Source organism: Hibiscus syriacus, unplaced genomic scaffold (assembly GCF_006381635.1).
Source record: "Hibiscus syriacus cultivar Baekdansim isolate YM2019G1 unplaced genomic scaffold, ASM638163v2 tig00110831_pilon, whole genome shotgun sequence".
In the NCBI taxonomy this organism is placed as follows: domain Eukaryota; kingdom Viridiplantae; phylum Streptophyta; class Magnoliopsida; order Malvales; family Malvaceae; genus Hibiscus; species Hibiscus syriacus.
Window position 1 is genome coordinate 3,082,521 of NW_024062882.1, and position 25,313 is coordinate 3,107,833.

The following is a 25,313-nucleotide window of genomic DNA, read 5'->3' on the forward strand; positions in this document are numbered from 1 at the left end:
CTGGTTGTTGTTGATTTTGGCTCGAACTCCCCCTTCGAATAATAATTGGAGAACAATGTAAAAAAAGATTTTTCGAATCCTTCGTTTCTACCGCTTTGTATTCATTGCATTTTCTTCATATCCACGAAGGATTTGTTACATTGCTTGTCCATACAGAAAAAAGAATAGGAATCCTCCCCTGTTACAATTTGTTTGAACCCCCTGCTGTTCGTGAACCCCCTATTCGTGTTGCTTTCTCCTTTTTTTATGGCTGATGAAAATTGTTGGTTTTCTTTTTTCCCGTTGTAATTGTTGCCTCTTTTTTATTCGAACCCCTCTTGTGGTCTCTTTTCGCTTGATCATGTTCTTGAAGTGTTTTTATGTCTTTTTGTTTATGCGTGTATTTTCCTTTCCAAGGTACCAGAGCATGGGTCTTCTCCTGGAATCATACTTGCAGGGCACGGGAAGCAGTGGGAGACATGGGCACGGGAGACAGCTTTGGCTCGAGCTTCTGGGGTGGTGTGCTCGTGAAGCAGGGGCACGAGTTTCTGCTCGATCATCGTGCTTCACGTGGTGGCAGAAGTCTGCATATATGGTGACCGAATGATTCTCTACAAAAGGGTCGGGTTGTGACTGGGTCAAACATGGGCCTTGGGTTTAGATTGTTGAACGGGTTGGGTGATTCAATTTTGTAATTGATTTGGGTTTAGTTTTGGTTTGTAAATGGACTCTAGATATTTAATTTGGATTTTGGAATGAACTTCAATTTCGATTTATATCTCGAATTCAAATATGTACGATTTCGATCCAATTAAACACCTAAAGTTCCTCAATTTTTATATTAACCCAAATGCAAGCTTTCATTCATCACTCATCAATATCCCCACTTCATCCGAACTAATTCTTCATCGAGCACCAACACCTTCAAATTATTTTTCGGTCCTCTTCGAATGGATTTAAATGTCCCGGACAAAATTAGGGTATTACAGCTGCCCCTCTTTGCTCGTTGTTATGAACACAAGAACATGGAAAAGACAAAAATAATGACCTAATTTTGTCTGATTAAAACGTCATTTCCCTTTCTTCAGTCTTCTTCTTGACCTTCACTTCCCTCTCACTTGTACAAACCCTTTTATTGGATTATTCCACTTCTTCATATTTGAGAATCTTCGATTTTCTCCCACATCTGATGATCTGATGGTTTGCTCCAACACTATTCTGAAAAGGGCTAAAAATGGCTCGGATGCCTTATTATCTTGGTGAAAAAAAATCATGCCCGAAGGTCTTATGGATGACCCGAAGGATTTATCATCTTGCTCGAGAGACTCACAAATGACCCGAAGAATTTAATCGTCATGCTCGAAAGACTTACTGATAGATTTGCTCCATTACTCTCTTGTGAAGGCTTAAAAATTACCCGAAGGATTTAAGCATCATGCTCGAAAGACTTACTGATGGCCCGAAGGACTTATAAATTGTAAAATTTTGAAAATCACATTCTTCGTTTTCAAAAATTCCATCTTCTTAAAACATCATTTTTCATTTTCAAATTCTTGTGAAAACATCCTACCCGAAGGTTTTATGGATGGCCCGAAGGACTTATCATCTTGCTCTAAAGGCTTACAGATGACCCGAAGGATTTAAGCATCATGCTCAAAAGACTTACTGATGGCCCGAAGAACTTATAAATTGTGAAATTTTGAAAATCACATTCTTCGTTTTCAAAAATTCCATCTTCTTGAAACGTCATTTTCTCATTTTCAAATTCATTTGAAAACATCCTACCCGAAGGTTTTATGGATGGCCCGAAGGACTTATCATCTTGCTCTAAAGGCTTACAGACGACCCGAAAGATTTAAGCATCATGCTCGAAAGACTTACTGATGGCCCGAAGGACTTATAAATTGTGAAATTTTGAAAATCGCATTCTTCGTTTTCAAAAATTCCATATTCTTGAAACGTCATTTTCTCATTTTCAAATTCATTTGAAAACATCCTACCCGAAGGTTTTATGGATGGCCCGAAGGACTTATCATCTTGTTCTAAAGGCTTACACACGACCTAAGGATTTAAGCATCATGCTCGAAAGACTTACTGATGGCCCGAAGGACTTATAAATTGTGAAATTTTGAAAATCGTATTCTTCGTTTTCAAAAATTCCATCTTCTTGAAACGTCATTTTCTCATTTTCAAATTCATTTGAAAACATCCTACTCGAAGGTTTTATGGATGGCCCGAAGAACTTATCATCTTACTCTAAAGGCTTACAGACGACCCGAAGGATTTAAGCATTATGCTCGAAAGATTACTGATGGCCCGAAGGACTTATAAATTGTGAAATTTTGAAAATCGCATTCTTCGTTTTCAAAAATTTCATCTTCTTAAAACATCATTTTTTTCATTTTCAAATTCATGTGAAAACATCCTACCCGAAGGTTTTATGGATGGCCCGAAGGACTTATCATCTTGCTCTAAAGGCTTACAGATGACCTGAAGGATTTAAGCATCATGCTCGAAAGACTTACTGATGACCCGAAGGATTTAAGCATCATGCTCGAAAGACTTACTGATGGGTTTGCTTTACTATTCTTCTATGAAGGCTTAAGGTGGTGCTTCACTACTCTTCGGTGAAGGTTTAAGATGGTTTGCTTCACTCCTCTTTGGTGAAGGCTTAAGATTGATTTGCTTCAACCTTATTGGTGAAGGCTTAAGATTGATTTGCTTCATTCCTTTTCAGTGAAGGCTTAAGATTGACTTTGCTCTAATCTCATGTGTGCAAGTCTCTCTTTATACACAAAAATCTTCATTTTCCTTCTACATCTGATGGTCTTCACTTCAAAGCGATGTTTCTTCTATGGATTAGACCTCTATGTTCTTCAGGGTATGCCTCTTTAAATGTAACTCCTTGCATTTGAGGCTTGAAATCTTCATTTCAACTTGGGAATTTAACATCCTGCATCTTCTCTTTTCAATGGAAGACTTGCCAAAATTATGTGTTTATGCATGAAACATGAATACAATTAAATGTATCAGTGTAATGCATTTTCTTTTATGCAAATGATGTTCTCATGAATGCATAAATGTTGATTCATTCTTTGTTTGACTTCAAGGTGGCGAACTCAGTCTTCTTCTACTTGATCATTCCTTTTTAGGGTTTGCTCAGATATCCATGTAGCAACTCATAATTTTCAACTTGCATTTTGGAAAAGCCCTTTGATCTTCTTTGATCTTCTTGTTGGCTTTGTCTCCTATCTTTATTTCGGAGAAATTGCTTTTATCTCTCAACTTCTTGCTGTGGTCAGAAATATGGTTGTGTTGCCTCATCTTCGGAGACTGTGCACATGACTATGTCAAACTCTGTAAAGATCACAGGGATAGCAGCATCTATTCTGATTTGACTCTTACAACATATTGCAAGGAGGATTTATCCCAATTTTTCATGTCACCAAATCATTTCTCAACACTGATTCATCACCATACTCACTGGGTCGTAAAACATTTGACCACACATTCATCTTTTTCTACGACTTCTGGCCATATCTTTCAACCAGAGAAGCTCTTTGCGTAGCACTCAGAGTTTTCGCATGGTATTACAAGGATACCAAAACTCAGTAGAAATTAAAGTGGGATACCGGCTCGTCCACATTAATGGATATGAAATCACAAGAGTAAAGTAACTGATGATAGACCAAACGATCATATACAATAAACTTCATTATCACTGTTTCATCATTTTAACTCTTCATACCTTTCTATCTCATTGGAACTATTTGTCCAATTCAATGATCATTCTGCAAGTCTTCATAGGCTTCCAAATATGCCCCACATTAATACTTCTAGTTGAAATAGGCCTTCACTAGTACCACAATGTTATCTCATATTGGTACATGCCTTCAAAATGCCCCAACATCTCAGATTGTAAGGCTCACTCTCAATGTCTTCTTGGTCCGAATCTTGTCATCCCAACACGATGTGGGTTCAGTCATGTCCCAACATTATCTTATACTGGTACGAGCCTTCGAAATGCCCCATCACCTCAAATCGTAAGGCTCGTTCTTCATGCCTCTTTTGTCTGAATCATGTCATCTCAACATGATGTGGGTTCCGTCATGCCCTAACATATCACAACTTGAATGTTCTCATTCTGGTGTCACTACACAGTAGTGTTATCAAATAATTTGAGGGCTTTTCTTCATGCTACTTAAGAAGTGATCAACCCTTCTAACACAATGCCTTGCATTTCCATTCGGGCTGAGATATGTGCCCCTTTCAAATATGGCAAGCATCTACTTCTTGATGGGTTATTGACAATGTCATCTGGAAATGCTAAAAGCTCTTATTCTTCATCCATTCTGATCTCTTTAGACTATCTACTTCAAGATTACGGAATGCTTCACGTTCCATCATTGCTTATTCTTATTCTCAAATAGAGGCACAATGAGCCTCACCAGCTTCAAGGACCTTTCACATTTGAACTGTTCTGTTTGAAAATATTTTTCTTCTTTCTCTTATTTCAAAGATCAAAGAATGAAAGAATTTTATTAAATATTACCCCTTAATTCAGGTTCGCAATCAAATCAAATCATAGACATGAGTTCATAGAATATCAAAAGAATTAATAGCTCTTTAATGTTTTCAGGGTTATAGTTCTTTGACAAGTGTTAAAATTGAGGGGTTGGCTCCAGGTTGGCTTCCTATCTTCTAAGGTTTCGACCGCCAAAATGTCATTTCCTTCTTGGTCATTGTGAATACCGCAACATGCCCTTCGTTTTGGCTTTGTATTTTAATCGGATGTGGACAAAATGACGCAACTAGTATAATCCATTGCTAGACTTTCCAGAACACTTCCATTTCAGTTCTCTGAAATCTTCCATTTGTTCAAGCTTCGTAGACTCCTCTAACCAAGGTAGTGCAGAAATATCGATCTAAAAATGAAATTTCTGAGTGCTCATGTGAAATTGACTATGACAGGTGTTTCTCAACTCCCTTAGTCCATCTTTACCGCAACTCCTTATTTAGATAAACTTGATTTAATTTACCATTGTCTGGCTAGCTGAAATCAGCTTTATTGTAATTTTCCTTTATCGGGCTAGCTGAAGGGTTCATCTCATCACAAAGTCTTTGACTTGACAATCACAGTGGAGCATACACTGAATTGCCAGGTACCCGATTAAGGTCATGGTTTGAATATAATCTATTCATAAAGCCAGGGCTTTCGAGTTTCCTCTATAACCAATTGCCTTAGTGGAATAGCTCAGCTTTATTATGCACCCATATATTATATATATATATATATATTGTTGGGTATGCAGATTCAATTTCTTAAGCTTGTCAAGAAGAACATGTCATAGTCTAAGTGTTGTTGAAAGTCAAAAAATCTCATCGTTAGAGTTCAATTTCCAAGCAACTGACCTAAACTAGATTCACCTACTCGACTATTCCATCCATAAAGACCATAATCATCATTGAACTTTCATCAACAAAAGTGTGGTCTGTTTAGTTTTGTAACATCATACACAAAAGATGCCCCATGTTGTATGCTCCTATGCATACCTGAATACCAAGCCTATGGTTCATTCCTTTATGATAGGAGAATGCTATATCGGTCCCTATAATAAAAAGGTACGGTGTTCGATTGTAACTTCTGGGGATAAGGTCAAGGTCCTTGTTTTATCAGGTTTCAACCTTGTCACTTTGTCAAAGACCTACAACTCATCATTATTAAAGAGCTCTTAACTCAGTTGATATTCAAAGAATTTCAAGTCATAAATCCGATTCAATGCTCACCATCCTTAAAGTAACATGAATTCATTTAAATATCATTATAAAAAACTGACGAAAAAGTCCAAAAAACATGTTCAAACAAGATGTTGCAAATGAAAAAAGTTTCATGATGAACAAAATGATTTTTGCACAGTCAGGTGCCCCACTATTCTTCTGATGCAGTGATGCTTGATTCGATCGGGTGCTACACATTGTGCTCTGGTGCCCCACTCGAGCTTGTCATCCATTGTTTAACCAATACTTGTGTCAATGTCCCATTTTCCATAAGCATCTCTATCTCCTTCAACAACGGCCTACAATTTCCCGTGGAATGCCCCAATGCCCCCAAGTGAAAATCATAGACACCATCTGGATTATAGCTGTAAGCAGAAGGGTTTGGTTGCACTTTCACTGGCCTCGCTGTGAGGTATTGACCTTTAACCAAATGGGGATATAAATCCGAGATAAAAGTTTAGAACACTTTCAAAGTACTTTTCGATCGTGGGACCTTCTTTGGACGACTTAAGTAAACAACTGTCGCTTTTCTCTTACAGCTGTGAGAGCTATGGACGTGACATTCATTCACCTCATCAGTTCTTCGCTCTTCATTTCTTGAGCTTTTGGAAGTGACTTTCAAGTTTCCCTTATTGATTGCATCCTCAATTAACTCTCTAGCTAGCATAAGGTCCTTAAAGCCTTTCGTCGAGTTTCCCAGTATTAACTCAAAGAAAGGAACTGGGAGAGAATCGAGAAACATGTATGATATTTCTTCTTCTAGCTAAGGAGGCTGAACTTGTGCTACCATTCCTCTCCATTTAGGGCATATTTTTTAAAGCTCTCAGTAGCCTTCATCCTCATCTTCTGAAGGTGATGACATTTTGGGGCTAAGCCTTTAACGTATTGATATTGCCCTAGAAACGCATCAGCTAGGTTGATCCATGTCTTGATCTGCTCTTTATTCAAACGGGTATACCATACCACAGCTGGCCCAGCAAGACTATCATGGAAATAATGAACCAATAGATTATCATCATCTAAGTACCTTTCTATCTTTCTGCAAAACATCTTCAGATGAATTAGGGGGCAACCGGTGCCATCATATTTTTCAAAGTTAGGCACCCTAAATTCATGTGGGATAACCAAATCAGGGACCAAACTGAGTTCTCTAGCTTCTAACTCCTTGTTAGTGGCATTAACAATCTTTATATCTTTAATGGCTTCATTCAACCACTTGAACTCGTTCTCAAACTGCCCATAATTGACGAGGCTCTTCCCTTGGTTTGAGTTAGATGCTCCGGGGCAAAGTATCACTCTTGATGCACTACTCTGATGAGACTGGTGTCCTTTATCAGTGATTTCCTTTCTACCAACAGCCTTGGTTTCCAGCACCTGGATCATTTGATTCGATGTGCCTTGCAGAGACCCCGATGCTTGATTCCTCGTATCTTGTTGTAACCCGACCAACTGATCTTGTAATTTCTCATTAGATTGTTCCATTGCTTCTATTTGTTTGTTCATGATGATGAGGAAGTGGTATGAATGAATGATCTGGTTATTACTGTCACATAACCTCTCATAAGTTATTTTCATGTTTTCATAATTAATGCATGTAAAAATGATTAAATAAAAACATGCAATACAAATGCAAATGCTAAATGCAAATACAAAAGGTGTCATTTTAGAGTGACCACCTTAAAACAACTTTCATTGAACACAAAGGTTTTGGTAAATCAAACAAACTTTTACAGATAATGGACAGCTTTCGCTCCTAGCTTTTCTATCTCCTTCAAAAGCCAATTTAACTTCCACTCATACTCGGGGGTCGATTTGTCTATCTATTTCAATTCTCTTACAAAGCCAGCTAAATCAACCCATTTGTGAGCCACATTGCTTGCTTGGGTCATAACCACTTTCATGACATTGTCCCTCTTCTCTATCTTGAGTGCCGATTCTCGGAACTACAAACACTGCTGTTGATTTTTCCTTGTAAGAAAGTCATTGTGGTTATGAAACTCTTACATAAGATTACTACAATCATCCACCATCTTCATCAACTTCTTGTTCTTGGCTTTAGTGGCTTCTAGCTCAGCTTCACTCTCCTGCTTGTGGTGTTGATGTGAGATTTCCATGTTAGCTATGGCCAAATTCAACGTCTGATTTTCGGCTTGATATCTACCCAAATCATTGATAGTTGTATCGCGCCTTTTCTCTGTAATCTGTAATTCATAAGAAAACTTATTCGCTCGGCCTTCATGCACCTAGTAATTCTTTCTCCACTACTCAATATCATTCTTCAATTTAGCGACCCCTGCTATCCACTCCTCTAGGACATTTCTTATGCCGACAAATTTAAAGGCATGGCTGATCCTTTGAAAACTATCACGCATAACGTTCATCTCTCTGCTCAATCTATTATTCTCGCTCCTTAAATGAAGAATCTGGGCTTCATATCTTGGTAAACTATCTTCTTCTTGGATGTCCTCACTGATACCTTTACCTTTGAACACTTTTGGCTCCACCTTAATTAGATAATCAGTCACCAAACCCAGTCGACCTTTCATTTCGAATTCTAAAACTTCATGATTCAAAAGATGTTGGACTCGATGTTTGAAGACAGTGCAATTCTTAATGGAATGTCCTTGAACCCCGGCATGATATTCACAACGAACATTAACGTCATACCATTTTGGATACGGAGGTTGCAAAGGCTTCACATAATGCGAAGCTACTTCTCGGGCTTCTAACAGTGCATCATACAACTCCTTATATGATATAGGGATAGAATCAAAATGAGAGTCACCTCTCGACTTGGGTTGGACTGGAATTTTAAGTTTTACTCCCCCTGATGTCTAGAGTGGACTATCAAATACCACCGATTTCTGACTACATGGCTTCTTTTCATCCTTCTGAATTTTTGTAGTTACCACTATTTCTCTGGCGTTTCCAAACAGCTCGTTGATACGAACAATGATTGTGTGTGGCCTCTCATACTGGTTAGAATCAGCAGGTTCTAAAGTAGTCTCTTGCATATTTGACACCTCAAGGTTGCTTCTGTCGAACTCTGTTATAGAAGTCTCTCTTCTTTTGGACAAAGCATCTATCATATCCATTATCATGTACATCTGCTCTTTTATCTCTCTTATCTCCTTTTGCTCTTTCTCAACCACGCGATCTTCGGGTGCATATCTTTCCACTATTCTCGAAGCTTTCTTAGGATGTCATTTCTCATCTGTGTTATAGTCTGCTTGATCATGAAACCCCTTGTCCATCATTAAAACCTTTTACTATGCTGACAACTCACAAATCGACACCTTTTGATAATGTCATGATCATGCAATGCAGACAATGAGAAAAACCACATAAAAAACAAGTTAGTACAAATAAGATAACAAAATGACAAAAGGAAACAATAGCAAAATATGTAAATCAATAGGATAATAAAATTGCGAGTACAAATGCAAATGTAAATGCAGATGCACGAGGTGTTATTTCCAAAAGTGACCACTTATAGAACGACCGTTCACTTAGACAACAAGAATTCAGTAAGTACACCATGTAGTCAAAATACAAATGTGTTTCTTCATCTCTTCATTCCCTTTGAGTCATACTCTTCATGGGATCTGGTATTGCACCTCCAAAATCATCGGCGTATTCTATCACCTTTTATGAAGTCGGATGTCCTTATATTGAATCTTGAAATCTTCATTCTTACCTCCAATGCGAAGTGGTCTTCATGTCTTTATAAAGGGTCTTCATGTCTTTATGAACGGTCTTCTCGTCTTTGGTATGACTATATATATCCTTTGAGTCAACATCTTAGCCTTTGCTACTTTAAAGGAATTCTCCGATCAGCATTTTCAGATTCTTCATTCATCGGGTGTCATTCTTCATGTATCGTTTGAACATCTCTGGATCTCCCGGTTTTGACTACATGGTGGAGAATTTCTTGCCTCAATATGGTCAGCCTTCTTGTTAGTCAATCACTTGCGAATTAACACCCCTCGATGACATGAGGATGCAAATGCAATAAAATCACAATAAAATAGACATAAAACAAAAACGGGTTAGTGCACATAAGATAAACAACAAGATAATGGGCACCGTAAACATCAAATAAAACCTACCCTCACATGCTGGCTACCCAATCATGCTTTAATATATCATACCCATCAATGATATCTACCCATATGCTTTGTTGTTCACAAAAATTCCTAATCGCATGGTATCTAATTCATATGCTTTGTATGAAAATATAAAACCTAACTGCATGCTTTTCTAGTTCTCATACTTATTGCAAAAATAAATTTGAGGGAACGATTAGAATGAGTTTCCCCTTTGTGTATGTGGACATAGATTCAGCACAAGATGGGCGGAGTTTCGGTATCACTAAAAGGGTCCTCGAATTATCCTTTGCTGGTGCCCCCTTGAGATTGCTAGACCTCGATCCTCACCCATTATAGGCTTAAAACGGATCAAGTTCAATTCGAGAGGATACATTTCCCTATGTCCATGCGAGGAAACTCAATGTTTCACTCGTAAACATAAGGCATGTACCCCAGAGGTTACTTGCTAAAGCCCATGCGAAGAAAAATAATTTTTCTCACGTAAGCGTAGCGTTCACCCCTACCTAACGAAACAAAGCATAATTAGAAGGCTCTAAATATCAAAAGGTTATAGCGACAGTAAGGGGAAACCCATAATCCTTTGCCTCGATCCAAGACAATCAATAAACTAAAATGAAGGTCAGAAAACTGAAACATGCAAATCACACGTTAGTACAACTATTTACTCGTTGACCAAATTAAAAATTAAAATGCAAACAAGAAATTTAAAACAAACAAGGGATCAAAAACCAAATTAAAACGAACTTATAACTTTCGTTTGCAAAGACAATTAATTAGTCGACTATCGGCCTGACTCTCTAAAAAAAGTCCCCAGCGGAGTCGCCAAGCTGTCGAAACAATTTTTAAAGAGTGGGGGGCGAGATTTTGAAAACCATGTTATTTTTAATTATGATTAATTTTAGTTAAAAACAATGCGATTTTAAAAAACCTCTCGTTTTAAAAAATTGGAAATTCCTTTACGTAAAAATATAAGGTTCGAGGAGTCGCCACCAATCTTTGATTAGGGTGTGATTGGGCACCCAAAAACATTTTGTCATTTTAAATAAAAATTAATTTTAATTAAAACGACAAGTAGAGGTATACGTTATCAAAATCTGAGTTCGGGAGTCGGTTACGCGTGGGGAAGGATTAGCACCCGCACAGCGCCCTAAATCGGTACCTAGTCGATTAATTAATGTGTTTGCAACAAATTTTACAAGTTCAAGTTTAATTTGATTAATGATCCCTTTAAACAACAAAAATGCAAATTTGTAACATTGAAAAGCAACAAAATATGTTAATTTAAAATTACCAAGTCATAGGAAAGATAAAGGATATTTGATTATTTAACAATATCGAGACCAGATCTTTAGGTGAGTTCTAACGATCTTTTCTCAAATAATTTAAATAGTCGAATATTTCTTTTTCTTTCATTCCCAAATTTTAAAGTGATAGATCCAAATTTAATTATACGTTACTGACAGGATACAATTTTAATTTAAAATTGCCAAAACAACTCTCTAGTAAGTTAAGAGAAGCCATTCCGACAGTTTCAAATTAAAAGAATATTACCCTTAATCTGATTATGTGATTAGGTTAAGTCATGCAAATGAGGTTAACATGCTTAAAAAAATTACAACGAAACAAATATGTACTAACAACATGCTCGAAATAATATATACATGCATACACTCGAAATAAATCTAAATTAAGCCTACAAACACATAAAATATTAAATCAGGGGATAAAACATAAAGAAAGTAAAAAACAGGCTCTTTTTCATAAAATCTTCATTTCCAAGGATTGCAAGCATAATACAACCGAAGTGATACATAGGATTAAAATGAAAGTTACTCCAAACTACACATCCAATGTAAAAGCAACACTAAAATAAATCTAACATAACATCAAAATAAAATAAATCTAACATAACATCAAACTAAAATGAAACTCGCCAAACTTAAAAGCCAAATACATAAAGTAGTGAAAAATTTAAAACAACACAGTCCGTACTGAAATCTAATAAACATAAAACCCGAGAACCAAATTCGAAGTTTACACAACATCGAAGCGAGGATTAAAACGAAACATGCAAACATTAGAGGTTAAATGTCTAAAATAACAAAAACTAAATAACATAATATTTGGGACTAAAATTAAATACCCGTAAAACATGGAAACAAAATCAGAAATACAAAACATTAATTTTAGGACTAAGTTAAAATGCACATAAAATATGGGAGTGAAATTAGGAAGACAAAGACATTGATTTAAGGACTAAAACGTATCATGCAAAACAATGAAAGTCAAAAGTCTAAGAAAACAACAACTAAGTATATTACCACTCAGGACTAAAATGCAACATGCAGAACACGAGGGTCAAATGTTTAAAACAGAAAAGAGTAAATATACTAACACTTGGGACTGAAATTAACCTTGCGTAAAATATAAAGACCAAATTAGAACATAAAAAAATGAATTTATGACTAAAATGAGTTACAAGTAAAACCTAAATGACTCAGAAAATGAATAAACCAAACGCCCAAAACGGATGCCCTAAACTGCTTAAACTACGTCGTTTTGATAATCCAATATATATAATATTTTGGGTGAAAATTGAACCCTAGCCCTATTTTCCCCTTTCAGCTGCAATGCTCTCTTCTCTCCCTATCTCCTCTATCTCGATAGCTCCGCTCGAGAGCTCCAAAGCTCGCCCTACGCCGACCACCGCACACCGATGGCTAAAACCCACCTTATGGTAAGACCAAGACCTAAAACAACCTAGACCATCTTCTTTAACTCCTCTTTACTTTCTCTCGCTTAAAACCCAAGCAACCTAAACCCCTAGCCAACAACAACGCCGCTTCTCTCCTTGAGCCACCATCTTCGCCATGGCAACCCTAAACCCCAAAGAAAAACAAACCAAACGGCCCTAAACCCAAACCTCCATAAAACCCAACTCCAAGATAACCTCAAGCCCCCTTTTCTAAACCCTAAATTATAGAAAATAAAAGAGGACTTAGGGACTACCTTCGACGACGAGAGGCTCCGCTTTTACCCCGGTGAAAGTGGCGATGGTTCATCCAAACGGGGTAAGGTTTCTCTATTTTTATTCTTTCTTTCATTTTCTGCCTGGGTTATTTAATGTTTATTTTCTGGTTGTTGTTGATTTTAGCTCGAACTCCCGCTTTGAATAATAATAGGAGAACAATGTAAAAAAAAAAGAATTTTCGAATGCTTAGTTTATACCGCTTTGTATTCATTGCATTTTCTTCATATCCAGGAAGGATTTGTTACATTGCATGATCATACAGAAAAAAGAATAGGAATCCTCCCCTGTTACAATTTTTTTGAACCCCCTGCTGTTCGTGAACCCCTTATTCGTGTTGCTTTCTCCTTTTTTTTATGGCCGATGAAAACTTGTTGGTTTTCTTTTTTCCCGTTGTAATTGTTGCCTCCTTTTTATTCGAACCCCTCTTGTGGTCTCTTTTCGCTTGATCACGTTCTTGAAGTGTTTTTCTGTTTTTTTGTTGATGCGTGTATTTTCCTTTCCAAGGTGCCAGAGCATGGGTCTTCTCTTGGAATCATACCTGCAGGGCACGGGAAGCAGTGGGAGACATGGGCACGGGCGACAGCGTTAGCTCGAGCTTCTGGGGTGGTGTGCTCGTGGAGCAGGGGGACGAGTTGCTGCTCGATCATCGTACTTCACGTGGTGGGCAGAAGTCTGCATATATGGTGACCGAATGATTCTCTACAAAAGGGTTGGGTTGTGACTGGGTCAAACCTGGGCCTTGGGTTTAGATTGTTGAACGGGCTGGGTGATTCAATTTTGTAATTGATTTGGGTTTAGTTTTGGTTTGTAAATGGACTCTAGATATTTAATTTGGATTTTGGAATGAACTTCAATTTCGATTTATATCTCGAATTCCAATAGGTACGATTTCGATCCAATTAAACACCTAAAGTTCCTCAATTTTTATATTAACCAAAATGCAAGCTTTCATTCATCACTCATCAATATCCCCACTTCATCCGAACTAATTCTTCATCGAGCACCAACACCTTCAAATTATTTTCCGGTCCTCTTCGAATGGATTTAAATGGCCCGGACAAAATTAGGGTATTACATTTATCTTGCTAAATCATAATTTAAAAGTCATGAATTATTCAAAGTTTGGTGATTTTGGTAATCTTATAGGTTGTTTTGGAATTTTTTAGTAGTTATGCTTTTGTTGGATTAGTTTTGTGTGACATTCTATCAAGTTTGTGGCTTCTATGTCTTGTTGAAGTTGTTTAGTTACTTGTTCGATTGTGTTGTACTGTTTTCCTCCACCTAGGATTAGAGATGTTTTTAATGAGGCTCACAACTCTGTTTAAGCTCTCTTGTGATTAAATGAATAAAATCAATTTGCTGAGAAAAAAAAAGCTTTAGGAATCATGTAGGTCTTTAAAAGTGTATAAAAGGGTTTTAGATGCCACCGGTTCGAGTGTTAGGAGTGTCAGGTGTGTGAGTGTTCAATGTCAAATGATTGAGAGTTATCATTGAATATATATTACCTTGTATTTATCTCAGATTAATAAAAAAAATTCTCTAAAGGTAAAATGACATGAATGCCTTGTACGAATTAGTCCATGATAAATCATATAAGGGTAATAAGATAGTAAAAGACTAATAAGCCTTGCATAATGTTTTAAAATAAAATGAACTATGATTTTGAATAAGCCACGTATATACTTGTGAGGAAAGGCGTGTGTATTGTTTTGGATGAATTACAGATGTGATTACGTAGTTAAGCTACATTTTGTGGCCTTAAGGACAATTGTCGATATGTGTAGACTATGACCATTTATGTATATTTGTAATCGCATATAGTGATAGCTTATTCGGATATATGTAATTGCTTAGTGAGATCAGAAACTAACTATTTTTATATTGTATTGATTTTAATTATTTTCCCTAATTGCTTAATAAGATCGGACAATCATTACTTATATTTTATATTTGGTAGGATAATACTTAAAGGATTAAAATTAAAGTTAAAATTTAATGACACAATTAAAGTAATTAAAAATCTAATAACATAAACAATTCATCGTCTAAAATTCAATAGTTTATAGTATAGTTTACCCTTAAATAATTTTAGGTCAGGTTTATGGTAATAGCATTCCACTGCTTCATGAACATGCATGGCCATGAAAATGAAACTTCCATGAAATCACCGCAACTACTCTGCATCTCAATTCCCATTGTAAATCAAATCAAATCAAATCTTGTCTTTTTCTTACTTTGGGATACGGAATAATATTAAATAAATATAAATAATTGTGAAAGATAAATAGAAGAATAGATCCAAAGAAGTACATATTTTTAATTGAAGTGCACTGCAAGCAATCAGCATCAAATGAACAGTGTATGGATAGCTTTTTAAAATGCTAAAAGATTATTGATTTTGAATGCAAAGATTGTGAGTGATATGGATTTAATTTATTATTTTTGTTTCTATAATATTTTCATATCTATTTAGTCGGTTAAATTATATAATTATATCATAAATCTTAATTTAAAATTTAAAATTTAAAATCTTAATTTAAAATTTAAAATCTTAAATTGGATATCTTTTAACCTAAACTTTAATTCATAACCCTTAAATCTTAATTTAAAATCTTAAATAATAATAAATATTTTAAATATTAATATAATTGAGTAATTTTAATGACTAGATTAATATAAAAATATCGTAAAAACGAAAAATGATAAATTAAATCTATTAAAAAAATAAAAATACTCTAGAATTTGATAAATTAAATCTACTACAAGTGCAAAAATAATCTTTTAAGTCGAAAGAAAACTAATTAATTTGAGTTGGTTGATACTTAGGTGTTGTTTGTTTCTACTGTGTAAGGTCTGCAAAGCTCTTATGTCTGCGCCGTGCAGACCACCCGCAGACATTGGACTTCGCAGACCGTTTGTTTTTTAGAAGACAAAAGATCTTCTAACGTCTGCGCGTGGTCTGCGCAGCGCAGACGTGGCCTTACATCTTCAAAGGTCTTCAAAGAAACAAAAACTAGATTATGGATGCTGGATCGACTGCTTTAACGAAACAAAAACCATTCTGTTCAGCTATTCACTCCTAATATTCAACCCATTGTCTGCGCCGCTCGTCCTCCTAAAAAAACACTTCTCTGCGCCGCTTCTCCTCCTAAAAAAACCCTTCTCTGTGCCGCTTCTCCTTTCGTTGTTCCCCACTCGATTGCTGTTCCCCCTCGCTGCAGACCTCGATCGTTATTCCCCCTTGCTGTAGAGCTTGTGTTCTTGATTCGATCGATGTTCCCCCCTCGTCACCGGCCATCTACCACAGGTATGATTTGTTGTGTATCCTGATTTGTGTATGTTGATGTTTGTTTTTGCTGCTTTGAGACCCTCCTGAGACTCTCCTGTTAACAAATAAGTGTTTCTTTGTTGTTTGTTTTTGCTGCTGCAAGACCATCGATTTTTGTTTGAATATATCTAGCTTTTTTCTACATGCTTCTTCATTGTGCATTTGACTTTTGCAGACAACTAGGATATTATAAAAGTTTAAACTAGGCTATTATATATATGCTGATTTATATATATATGTATGTATATATTGTATTTGTTGTTTATATATATATGTATATTATGAATTTGCTGTTTGTATGTTATGAATTTGTTGTTTGTATGTTATGAATTTGCTGTTTGATGTTATGTATTTGCTGTGTATGATGATTTGTGTGTGTATAGACATGGGATAGAAGAAACAATGGTCCAATGAGCATTTAAAATGCTTATTGGAAACTTGTATCGAAGAAATAAACAATGTTGAAAGGAAATGATTGAGTTTGCATAAGGAGTCATGGATTAAATTAGGAAGAGTTCTTAAGGAAAGGTTTGGTATGGAGTTGAGTCAAAAACAAATGAAAAATACCTACGACAATCTAAAAGCAAAATACATAGGATTGGTGTATCTGAGAAACAAAACCGGCAACCTATACAACCCTCAAACCAACACTTTCACCTTAACGAATGAGGAATGGGAAGAATTTAGGAAGGTATGTTTTATATATATTTTCAAACATTTAGGTATGAAGTTCTTAAGTATTCTTATACTAGTTTTTATTACTTTGGATTTAGGGACATCCAAAGGTTGTTTCGTTGAAGACAACCCCTTTGCCTTTTCTAGAACTTTGTGCAACACTATTTGATGGCAATAGTGCCACTGGTAATTGCAAGTGGACCTCAACCCAAACAACATCAGGGGTTGGATCATCTTCTTGTCATCATGTTCAACCATTGTTGCTTACAAACAGCTCTTTTATTGACTCTAAAGATGATGATGGCACTTCCCATGAGCCTCCTTCTGAGCCAGCTCCCAATACCTCAGTTGATCCACCTCCTGAGTCGTCCCCTACTTTTGATAGGCCTAGCAAAAGGGCTAAAACCTCAAAATCCTCGAGTGATAAGACAATTGTCACTTTTGATGATATAGCAGTGGATATGCAAAAAGCTTTACAGCATATTGTTAAAAACAAGGATGGGCCAACAAGTGTTGAATGCTACGAGAAGTTGACCTTTGTAACTTGGACCCAATAGATCCTCTATTCTTAGCAGCTTTTCACATTTTTGGATTGTCCATGCCTATGAGAGATGCATGGATGACGTTGCCGGCTGTTCCTGAGGTATTAAAGGGGTGGATCAAGATGACTGCTACAAGTTTAGGATTATTAAAGTAAGGAAACATTGTTTGGTCTTTTTGATTATGTAAGAAATATTATATGGTTTATGGTCTATGTTAGAAATATTATATGGTTTGTCGATGTTTAAAACATTATATGGTTTGTGGTTTATGTTAAAAATATTATATGGTTTTTCGATGTTCAAAACATTATATGGTTTGTGGTCCATGTTAGAAATATTATATGGTTTGTATTAAAGTTATATTTATCTTGTTTATTTTATTAACAAGTGTTGACATTTTAACATGTTCATTATGGATTACGATACAAAATTACTACTCATAATTCTTATGTATTTTTATCTCTGCTTTTGTTGTAAGGGAGGTACGAAACGAATGCGAGACAATGATTCTGCAATATCTGGAAATCAATACACGTTAGAGTAATCGCAAGGTAATCCTAGACAATGCGTTGAAGTACTACGCATGTCTCGTGAATCATTTGTCCGACTATGCACATTTTTAGAGTAAATTACTCGTTAAAAGATAGTAAACACGTATCGGTTGAGGAAAAAATGGCTATGTTTTTTATGATGATCGGTCATAATCAACGATATGTGATTATCAAGCGTAGATTTCAACACTCAAAGCAAACAATTCATAAATTTTTTTATGAAGTGTTGGATAAAATGATGCTTTTTGCAAAATATATGATAGTACCAATCTCTTTTAATCCGAATCCAAACATTCCTGGACATAATAAGAGACTACGACGGGTTTTTAAAGGAGCGATTGGTGCACTTGATGGAACTCTGATACATGATGTTGTCCCTGCTAATAAACAAGATTTATATAGAGGAAGGGGAAAAGAGGATTGTTATCAAAATGTATTGGCAATTTGTGACTTCAACATGATTTTTACGTTTATTGTGGTCGGTTGGGAAGGGGTAGCACATGATGCTAGAATATTATCAAAAGCATTAGCAGATCCAGATGCACCATTCCCATTTCCACCACCTGGTACGTTTATAGTTTTTTTAAATATTTTCATCATAGTTTAAATAATAACTGATTATTTATATATTTACAGACAAATATTATCTTTGTGATGCCGCGTATGCACACATTCGAGGATTTATGGCTCCATATCATAATGTGAGGTATTGGCTTGGAGATTTCCATCACAGGCGTGCATTGACTAATAAAGAAAAATTTAATCATGCACATGCAAATCTTCGAAACGTCATTGAGCGTGCTTTCGGTGTCTTGAAAGCACGATTCCCGATATTAAAGAGGATGACACCATTTTCGTTGCTTACTCAAAGAAACATTACCATTTCATGTTTCGTAATTCATAATTTTATAAGAAAAGAGGGTTTGAGCGATGAGTTCTTTAATGAATATGATCAACCCAATATGACATTTCAAAATATACCAATGTGCGTGTTGTTGATGATGAAGACGAGCCTAAAGGACATGGTTCTATAGCGGATCGAGAATATATGACTCAGCTACGAGATGAAATTGATGAGCAATTAATGCAAAATATGGATTGAATTATTGTAGTTGTATGGATTATTTAAATTTCAGTATTGTAAAACTAAAATTATTTAAATTTCAGTATTGTAAAACTCTTTTCAGTTTAAAAAATCAGTTTATTTATATTTCAGTTTATTTTAACAGTCTGCAGACGTTAAAAAACAAACAGTCTTCTTCTTGCAGACTGCAGACTTTTGGTCCACCTCTTCTACTACAGATGCTTGCAGATGTGGTCCGCAGACTGCAGACCTTTTACCTCTGCAAAAACAAACAGCACCTTACTCTCTTTTCTATGTACAACTTTCTTCCATTTTATGTCTGTAATTAGCTTGGACCTTTTTCCCATATAGAGTATATTCAAATAAATTTTATTCTAGTCATTAAATTGGATGAAAAGTAGTATATATTAATATAAAAGTAGATCAATAATATGAAGTGGAGGGCCATTAAAAAAGTAGACAAATGATATGTGACTATAGGCACTATTTTATGAGTTTTTTATTATTAAAAATTATAAAATTATTTATTTAATTATATAAATTTTTTATTATTAAAAGTTACAAAATCGTCACTTAATTGTTTATATATTTCAAAATTTCATTTTTTGTTTAAAAATTTTGACTGTCTCAGCTGAATGTTAATATGTTAATCGGAATGTAATAAAATTTTTATCTCAAAATGGTGTAAACTTTATTTTATTGATGGACTTTTCATTTACATTATGTAAAGCAATAGTGATACTAGTAGACATCATTAAAATATAATTTTTTTCATATCTAAATCAACAACTTAACGTCCAAATTAGACAGTCATCAAAATTTTAAAGGAAAATAATTAGTTTAGAACATATGAATAGTCAGATGACTACTGTATAACTTTGAATAATTGAGAGACTCAACAAAATAATATCTTGTAATTAATGAATTATTTTATAATTTTTAATAATTAAAGAACTCAATACAACAACGTCATATATCCGAGGATCATCTATATACTCTATCCTTAATATTTATTCTTGTCATTAACTTAGGTAATTTATATATAATATAAAAGTAGATCTATATTATGTGCCTAAGAGCCAATTATTACAAAGATCAAGAGCCATTATCAGATCAAGATAAGATCAAAATTTTAATTTGATTTTTGTTGATTTCAATTTTTCTAAGAAAAGCAAATTAAAGAAAGCAAAGAGGAAAGAGGAAAGAGAAAAAGAATGTTCTAGTACTAATCACGTTGTAAATGACAATTGAAGACAATCAAACGATGATAGAGAAAAATATCATTCATACGAAAAAGGTAAAAAAATAAATAATTTCATAAATGGAATTACCAAAAACGTAATGTCTGAGATCATTTTCAGTCCTTATCTCTATTTTAGTGTATTTCTATATCTACTTTAGAGAATAAATAATAATTCATCTCCAGCTTTATCTCTACATTACCACTAATTCCACTTTATTCATAATATTTAACTATTATAATATTAATTTTATAAATATAAAAAAATCAGAAAAATACATAAAATCTGAAAAATTACAAAAAAATTAATATGATTATTTATCTAATTTAAAGGTATTTTTTATATCTTATAATTTAATATATTTTAATTATTAAAAAAAGAAAAATATAGCGCAAGTTACAGTGCAGCGAAGTGCAGCGAAGTGGTACGGCACTGTAGCAATTCTCCACAGTAGAGCAAAATGTAGCGCAGGGTTGAAGATGCTACAATGTAGAAAAATGCTACAGTAAAATAGCATTGGAGATGATCTTAATCCCAGATAATATTAATATCTTTAAATATTATTTGTAAAATATATCAAATAATAATCTATTAATTATTACATAAATTTCGATTTCATTTTATTCTCCTCCCAGATCCCAATCTCTTAGCCCCACATGCAATTTTCAATTCTCATATTCAACTTGCACAATCACATGTCTGACATTACGGAACTTTACATTATTGTGGAAAAAAATAATAAAAGGAATTAACAAAGTTGTCTTAATTATCACAATAATTATTATGATTACGTAAGTCTAATCAAAATGATTATCATATTAATTATTAATAAGAGAGAATTCTAGAATGATGTAACTAATTTTATAAAGTGAAATTTATAAAAGGACATTAAACCATATCAAAATGATTATTTTAGACACCAAATCTTTTAAAATTATATAATAAGCATTAAATTTTAGATTTTATTATAAAATGGATACAACACATTTATCTATTATTAAAGATATGACGTGACATGTTAAATTAGTAAAAAATATCTTATTTGATCCTTTAATTATAACTAAAATTTCATTTTACTATTAATTTTAATTAAAATAATTTGATTATGTTCCTTAGATTGAAAACAAAATGGATATAAATAAATTTAAAAAACAATTAGTTTCATATTATAAATATTGAATTTATTCCATATAAATTACTTGACACATTATTAAAATTTAAGAGTCGTTTTGATTATTTTTATTTAAATTTGGATGTATTTTTCTTATTAATTCGGTACTATAATTTTCTGGATGTATTTTTTAAAATTGTGTTTTTACTTCTTAAACAAGAGTCAAATGCTTGAATCATATTGTTTAATTAAAAATATTATATTGTTTGATAATTAAGTTTTTAATAAATTTATAATTGTACACATACAATCACGGTTAATAAATAATTAGTTATAAAATAATTTGATGAATGAATAAATTTCAAAAATTATAAATTTAACAAATTGTTTTCATATTTTAAAATAAATTCTAAATTTAAAATTTCTTTTTTGAACTTATTACTTGAAAATATTGAAAAAAAATTATAATAAAATTTTAGTTATAATTGAGGGGCCAAATATGATATTTCCTATTAATTTAGCATGTCATATCACTCCCTTAACAATATTTCACGATCACTACATATTTTTAAATAAAACCCAAAGTTTAATGTCTATTTTATAACTTTTAAAAGTCCAATGATAAATTAAATAATTTTAATAAAATTTATTGATCATTTATGAATTTTACCTTATTTTTACATTTATTATACATAGTGGTGCATATCATTAGTAGCGTACATCGATGTGCATCACTGACTCTAGGCTCATCCATTAATAAGATTATAGAATCACATCACTTATAAACTTTATTATTTTAAAAAGTGAAATTAATAACTATATTTAAAAATATTATTTAATTATAACATAATTAGTAATATTTATTTTATATTTAGAGATAAGTTTTAGATTTTAATAATATATCAATCATTTTGATAATTAATTTTATATTTTGAGAAAAGAGGTCGATATTTAGCGCCTGTCACACTAGTCATTAGAATTCACGAGAGATGTAAATTAAATTTTCTTTCTTACCATTAATTATATCTCGTGTTGATAAAATATATAATTTTAAGAGAAAATTTTGATCATATATAAAATAAAGGAAATAATAAAATTATTTCTTAAAAAGTAATTGATAAATTTATCAGATTTATTTTGATAAGTGTAAAAAATAAGATACATAAAGATAAAAAAGAAAATAAAAATATTATTACTTATTAATTTTTTAATATAACATTTTGAATGAGAGAATTTTAAAATTTAATAAGAATAAATTTAAAGGGACGAATGGAACAATTATTGACACATTTTCTTAACAATATTATTAACACATTTTTATATGTTAAAAGTTTCGACGACTTTGGATAAAAGGACTGTTATCGATGATATAATTAACAAACTATTATATTGATCAGATTTTTTTCATTGTATATTAATTATTAAATGTATCATTTTAGGATTTTTTTTATTTTGAAGTATTAGAGTTATTTGTTTAAAAAATTGAATAGTTAGCGGGAAAAATATTAGAGTGAATTTTATGAAAAACTAAGTTAAAAAGAAGAAAAATGAGTTAAATGTGAATGTTTTAGAATTGATTTTATCGTGAATGATGATTGATGATGGACAATGATTGATCGTTAATAACGATCATAAATTTCGCTCTTCAAAATTAAAATGTTTTAAAATTTAATGACAAAATTGATAAAAAAACAAAAATAGCGGGAAAGAAAATGATTTTTCATCATATAGTTAATTGGATAACGAACCCAATGTAATAACCGACGTTAAAACTAAAATTCAATAGTACATTCTAATCAAGTTAAAATTCAAAAGTAAAATGGATAAAAAAAATCTTAACTTTAATAATATTTGAAGTAATTTATCGTATATTTAATTAAAACGTAACAATATGAGATTATTTTCTAAAAATATTAAGTTCAAGAAATTATGTCTACGAAAATATATATATGTTATAAATTATTAATTAATAAATATTTTGAATAGATACTACCAGCTATAATCAAACAATTCAAAGAAAAACTAATTGATGAACTACTTTATTAATATCCATATCAAAATACATGTTGAAAATAATCCTTTTAACCCTAAGCAATTATATAAAAAAATCAGATTAGAGAAATTATACATATAATATAGATTAAATTGTTATCTATATATATACATATATAGGATCCTGTAAAGCTCAGATTTAGGATCGTTAGATGAGTGAAAAAAATGATTGAGATTATCAATAAAAAAATAAGAAGATATTCACTAAAAAAACAAATAGTCAATCTCAATCATCTATTTTCATTCATCCAAATGTCTTAAATAAAAGATTTTTACATTGCTTAAGTGGATATTAACTTTCTCTTCCTCCCTATGTGTGTGTGAATTACACTCATGGTCATTAAAACTTATATAAGTTTTTATTTTAATTTATAAACTTTCAAAAGTTATATTATAGTCATCAATATTATTGGAATAACAAAGATTTATTCTAACTTTATCACGATGAAATACGATATGAGAAAATATTAGTATTAAATTACGACCGAAATACAATGTAATGATTGTATCATAACGTTTTTCAAAGTTATTACGACATCGCAAAATGCATCGCCTCGTAACGTCCAAAACAACAGTGACAACCATCAATTTAGTACTACTAAGGAACCACAACCATGTCATACGCCGGGAAGAAGTGGCAGATCTCAGACTCCCCCGGCATAAGCCCCAGAAGGCGGAATCCGATATGACCGGTGCTCCACGAAGATGTATCCATGTGACAAAGGAACACCGCATTCAACTCATCACCGTTCTCACCGACGAGGGAAACCATGAATACTTTGTTCACAGTGCCCCATTGGAAATGACAATAGTAAACTGCATACGGATAGGGTTCATTGTGGCATGCTATGAGCTTTCCAGTTGAAATCTCTTTGAATTCGACAACAGTATAGTTCTGAAGAACAGGAGTCGATTTTGATATCAAAGATGATCGTACAACTCCGACTTGTGAATCTGGTCCGAAGATACTTTCTGCAAAATCAACCAGCGATTCTAAAGATGTAACGCAGCCTTGTGCCTCTCCTTTTGGAGCTTCCATCTCACAGATCTTCAGTGTTTGTTTCATTGCCAAGGCTTGGTGAGAATCCAGTGAGAAGGAGAAGAATCGGAGCAGCTCCGGTAGGTGCTCCGACGATAAAGGGATGTGGTGGGTTTTTTGGTCAGGGAGGAACTGATAAGTGGTTGGGTTTTCTATGCAGGGGAAATAGATGGGCATCGTCTTCCCGACCACAATATCCTTTATGGTGGCGAACACTTTGGCCGCTGGGTTTAGGATATCATCTTTGTCCATGCCCATGGCCATGTGCATGCCCATATGGGATGATGGATGACCATCTTCTTTTTGCCGGGGGAGTAGAAGAACACCATCATCATCATCCATATGAGACGCTGCTACATTTCCAGTAGCAAGCTGGCAAAGGCCCAAAAAGCTTAATTAATAGCATGAATCTGGGTGAAAAAAAATGAAAAATGGAGTTTAGTGGAAGAATAATTACCGAAACGAAAAGCAGGAGGAGGAAGCTGCAAGAAACAAACTCATTTCTCATTCTTTCTTCAACTTTTTCCTCCTGAATTCACCTTTGTTTTTCATTTATAAAGACGAAGATTGCTGTTTGGGTCAAGTATATAAATAGTCCCCGAACATTTACGGAACTTACACTTTGGTCATCCAACTTTTGAAACTTGCAATATAGGCATCGAACTTTTAGTTTGTTTTTCATTTTTGTCCCTGTCATTACCTCCCGTCAATTTTTGCTGATGTTCCATGTTTCAAAAGTTATCAAGCATTGATCTTGGGTATTGGATGAAAACAAACTAAAAGTTCGATGATT

General features: G+C 33.6%; 1 protein-coding gene across 1 annotated transcript; it reads right to left on the reverse strand.

Annotated features, from left to right (window-relative positions):
- Positions 1–23,971: 23,971 nt before the first annotated feature.
- On the reverse strand, positions 23,972–25,095 carry LOC120142674 (BURP domain-containing protein BNM2A-like). The gene is made up of 2 exons (XM_039157201.1): positions 24,978–25,095; positions 23,972–24,892 (listed from the first exon to the last, which is right to left on the reverse strand). Exons 1-2 carry the CDS (start codon positions 25,026–25,028, stop codon positions 24,080–24,082), a joined length of 864 nt encoding a protein of 287 aa, XP_039013132.1. The 5' UTR covers positions 25,029–25,095; the 3' UTR covers positions 23,972–24,079.
- Positions 25,096–25,313: the final 218 nt, after the last annotated feature.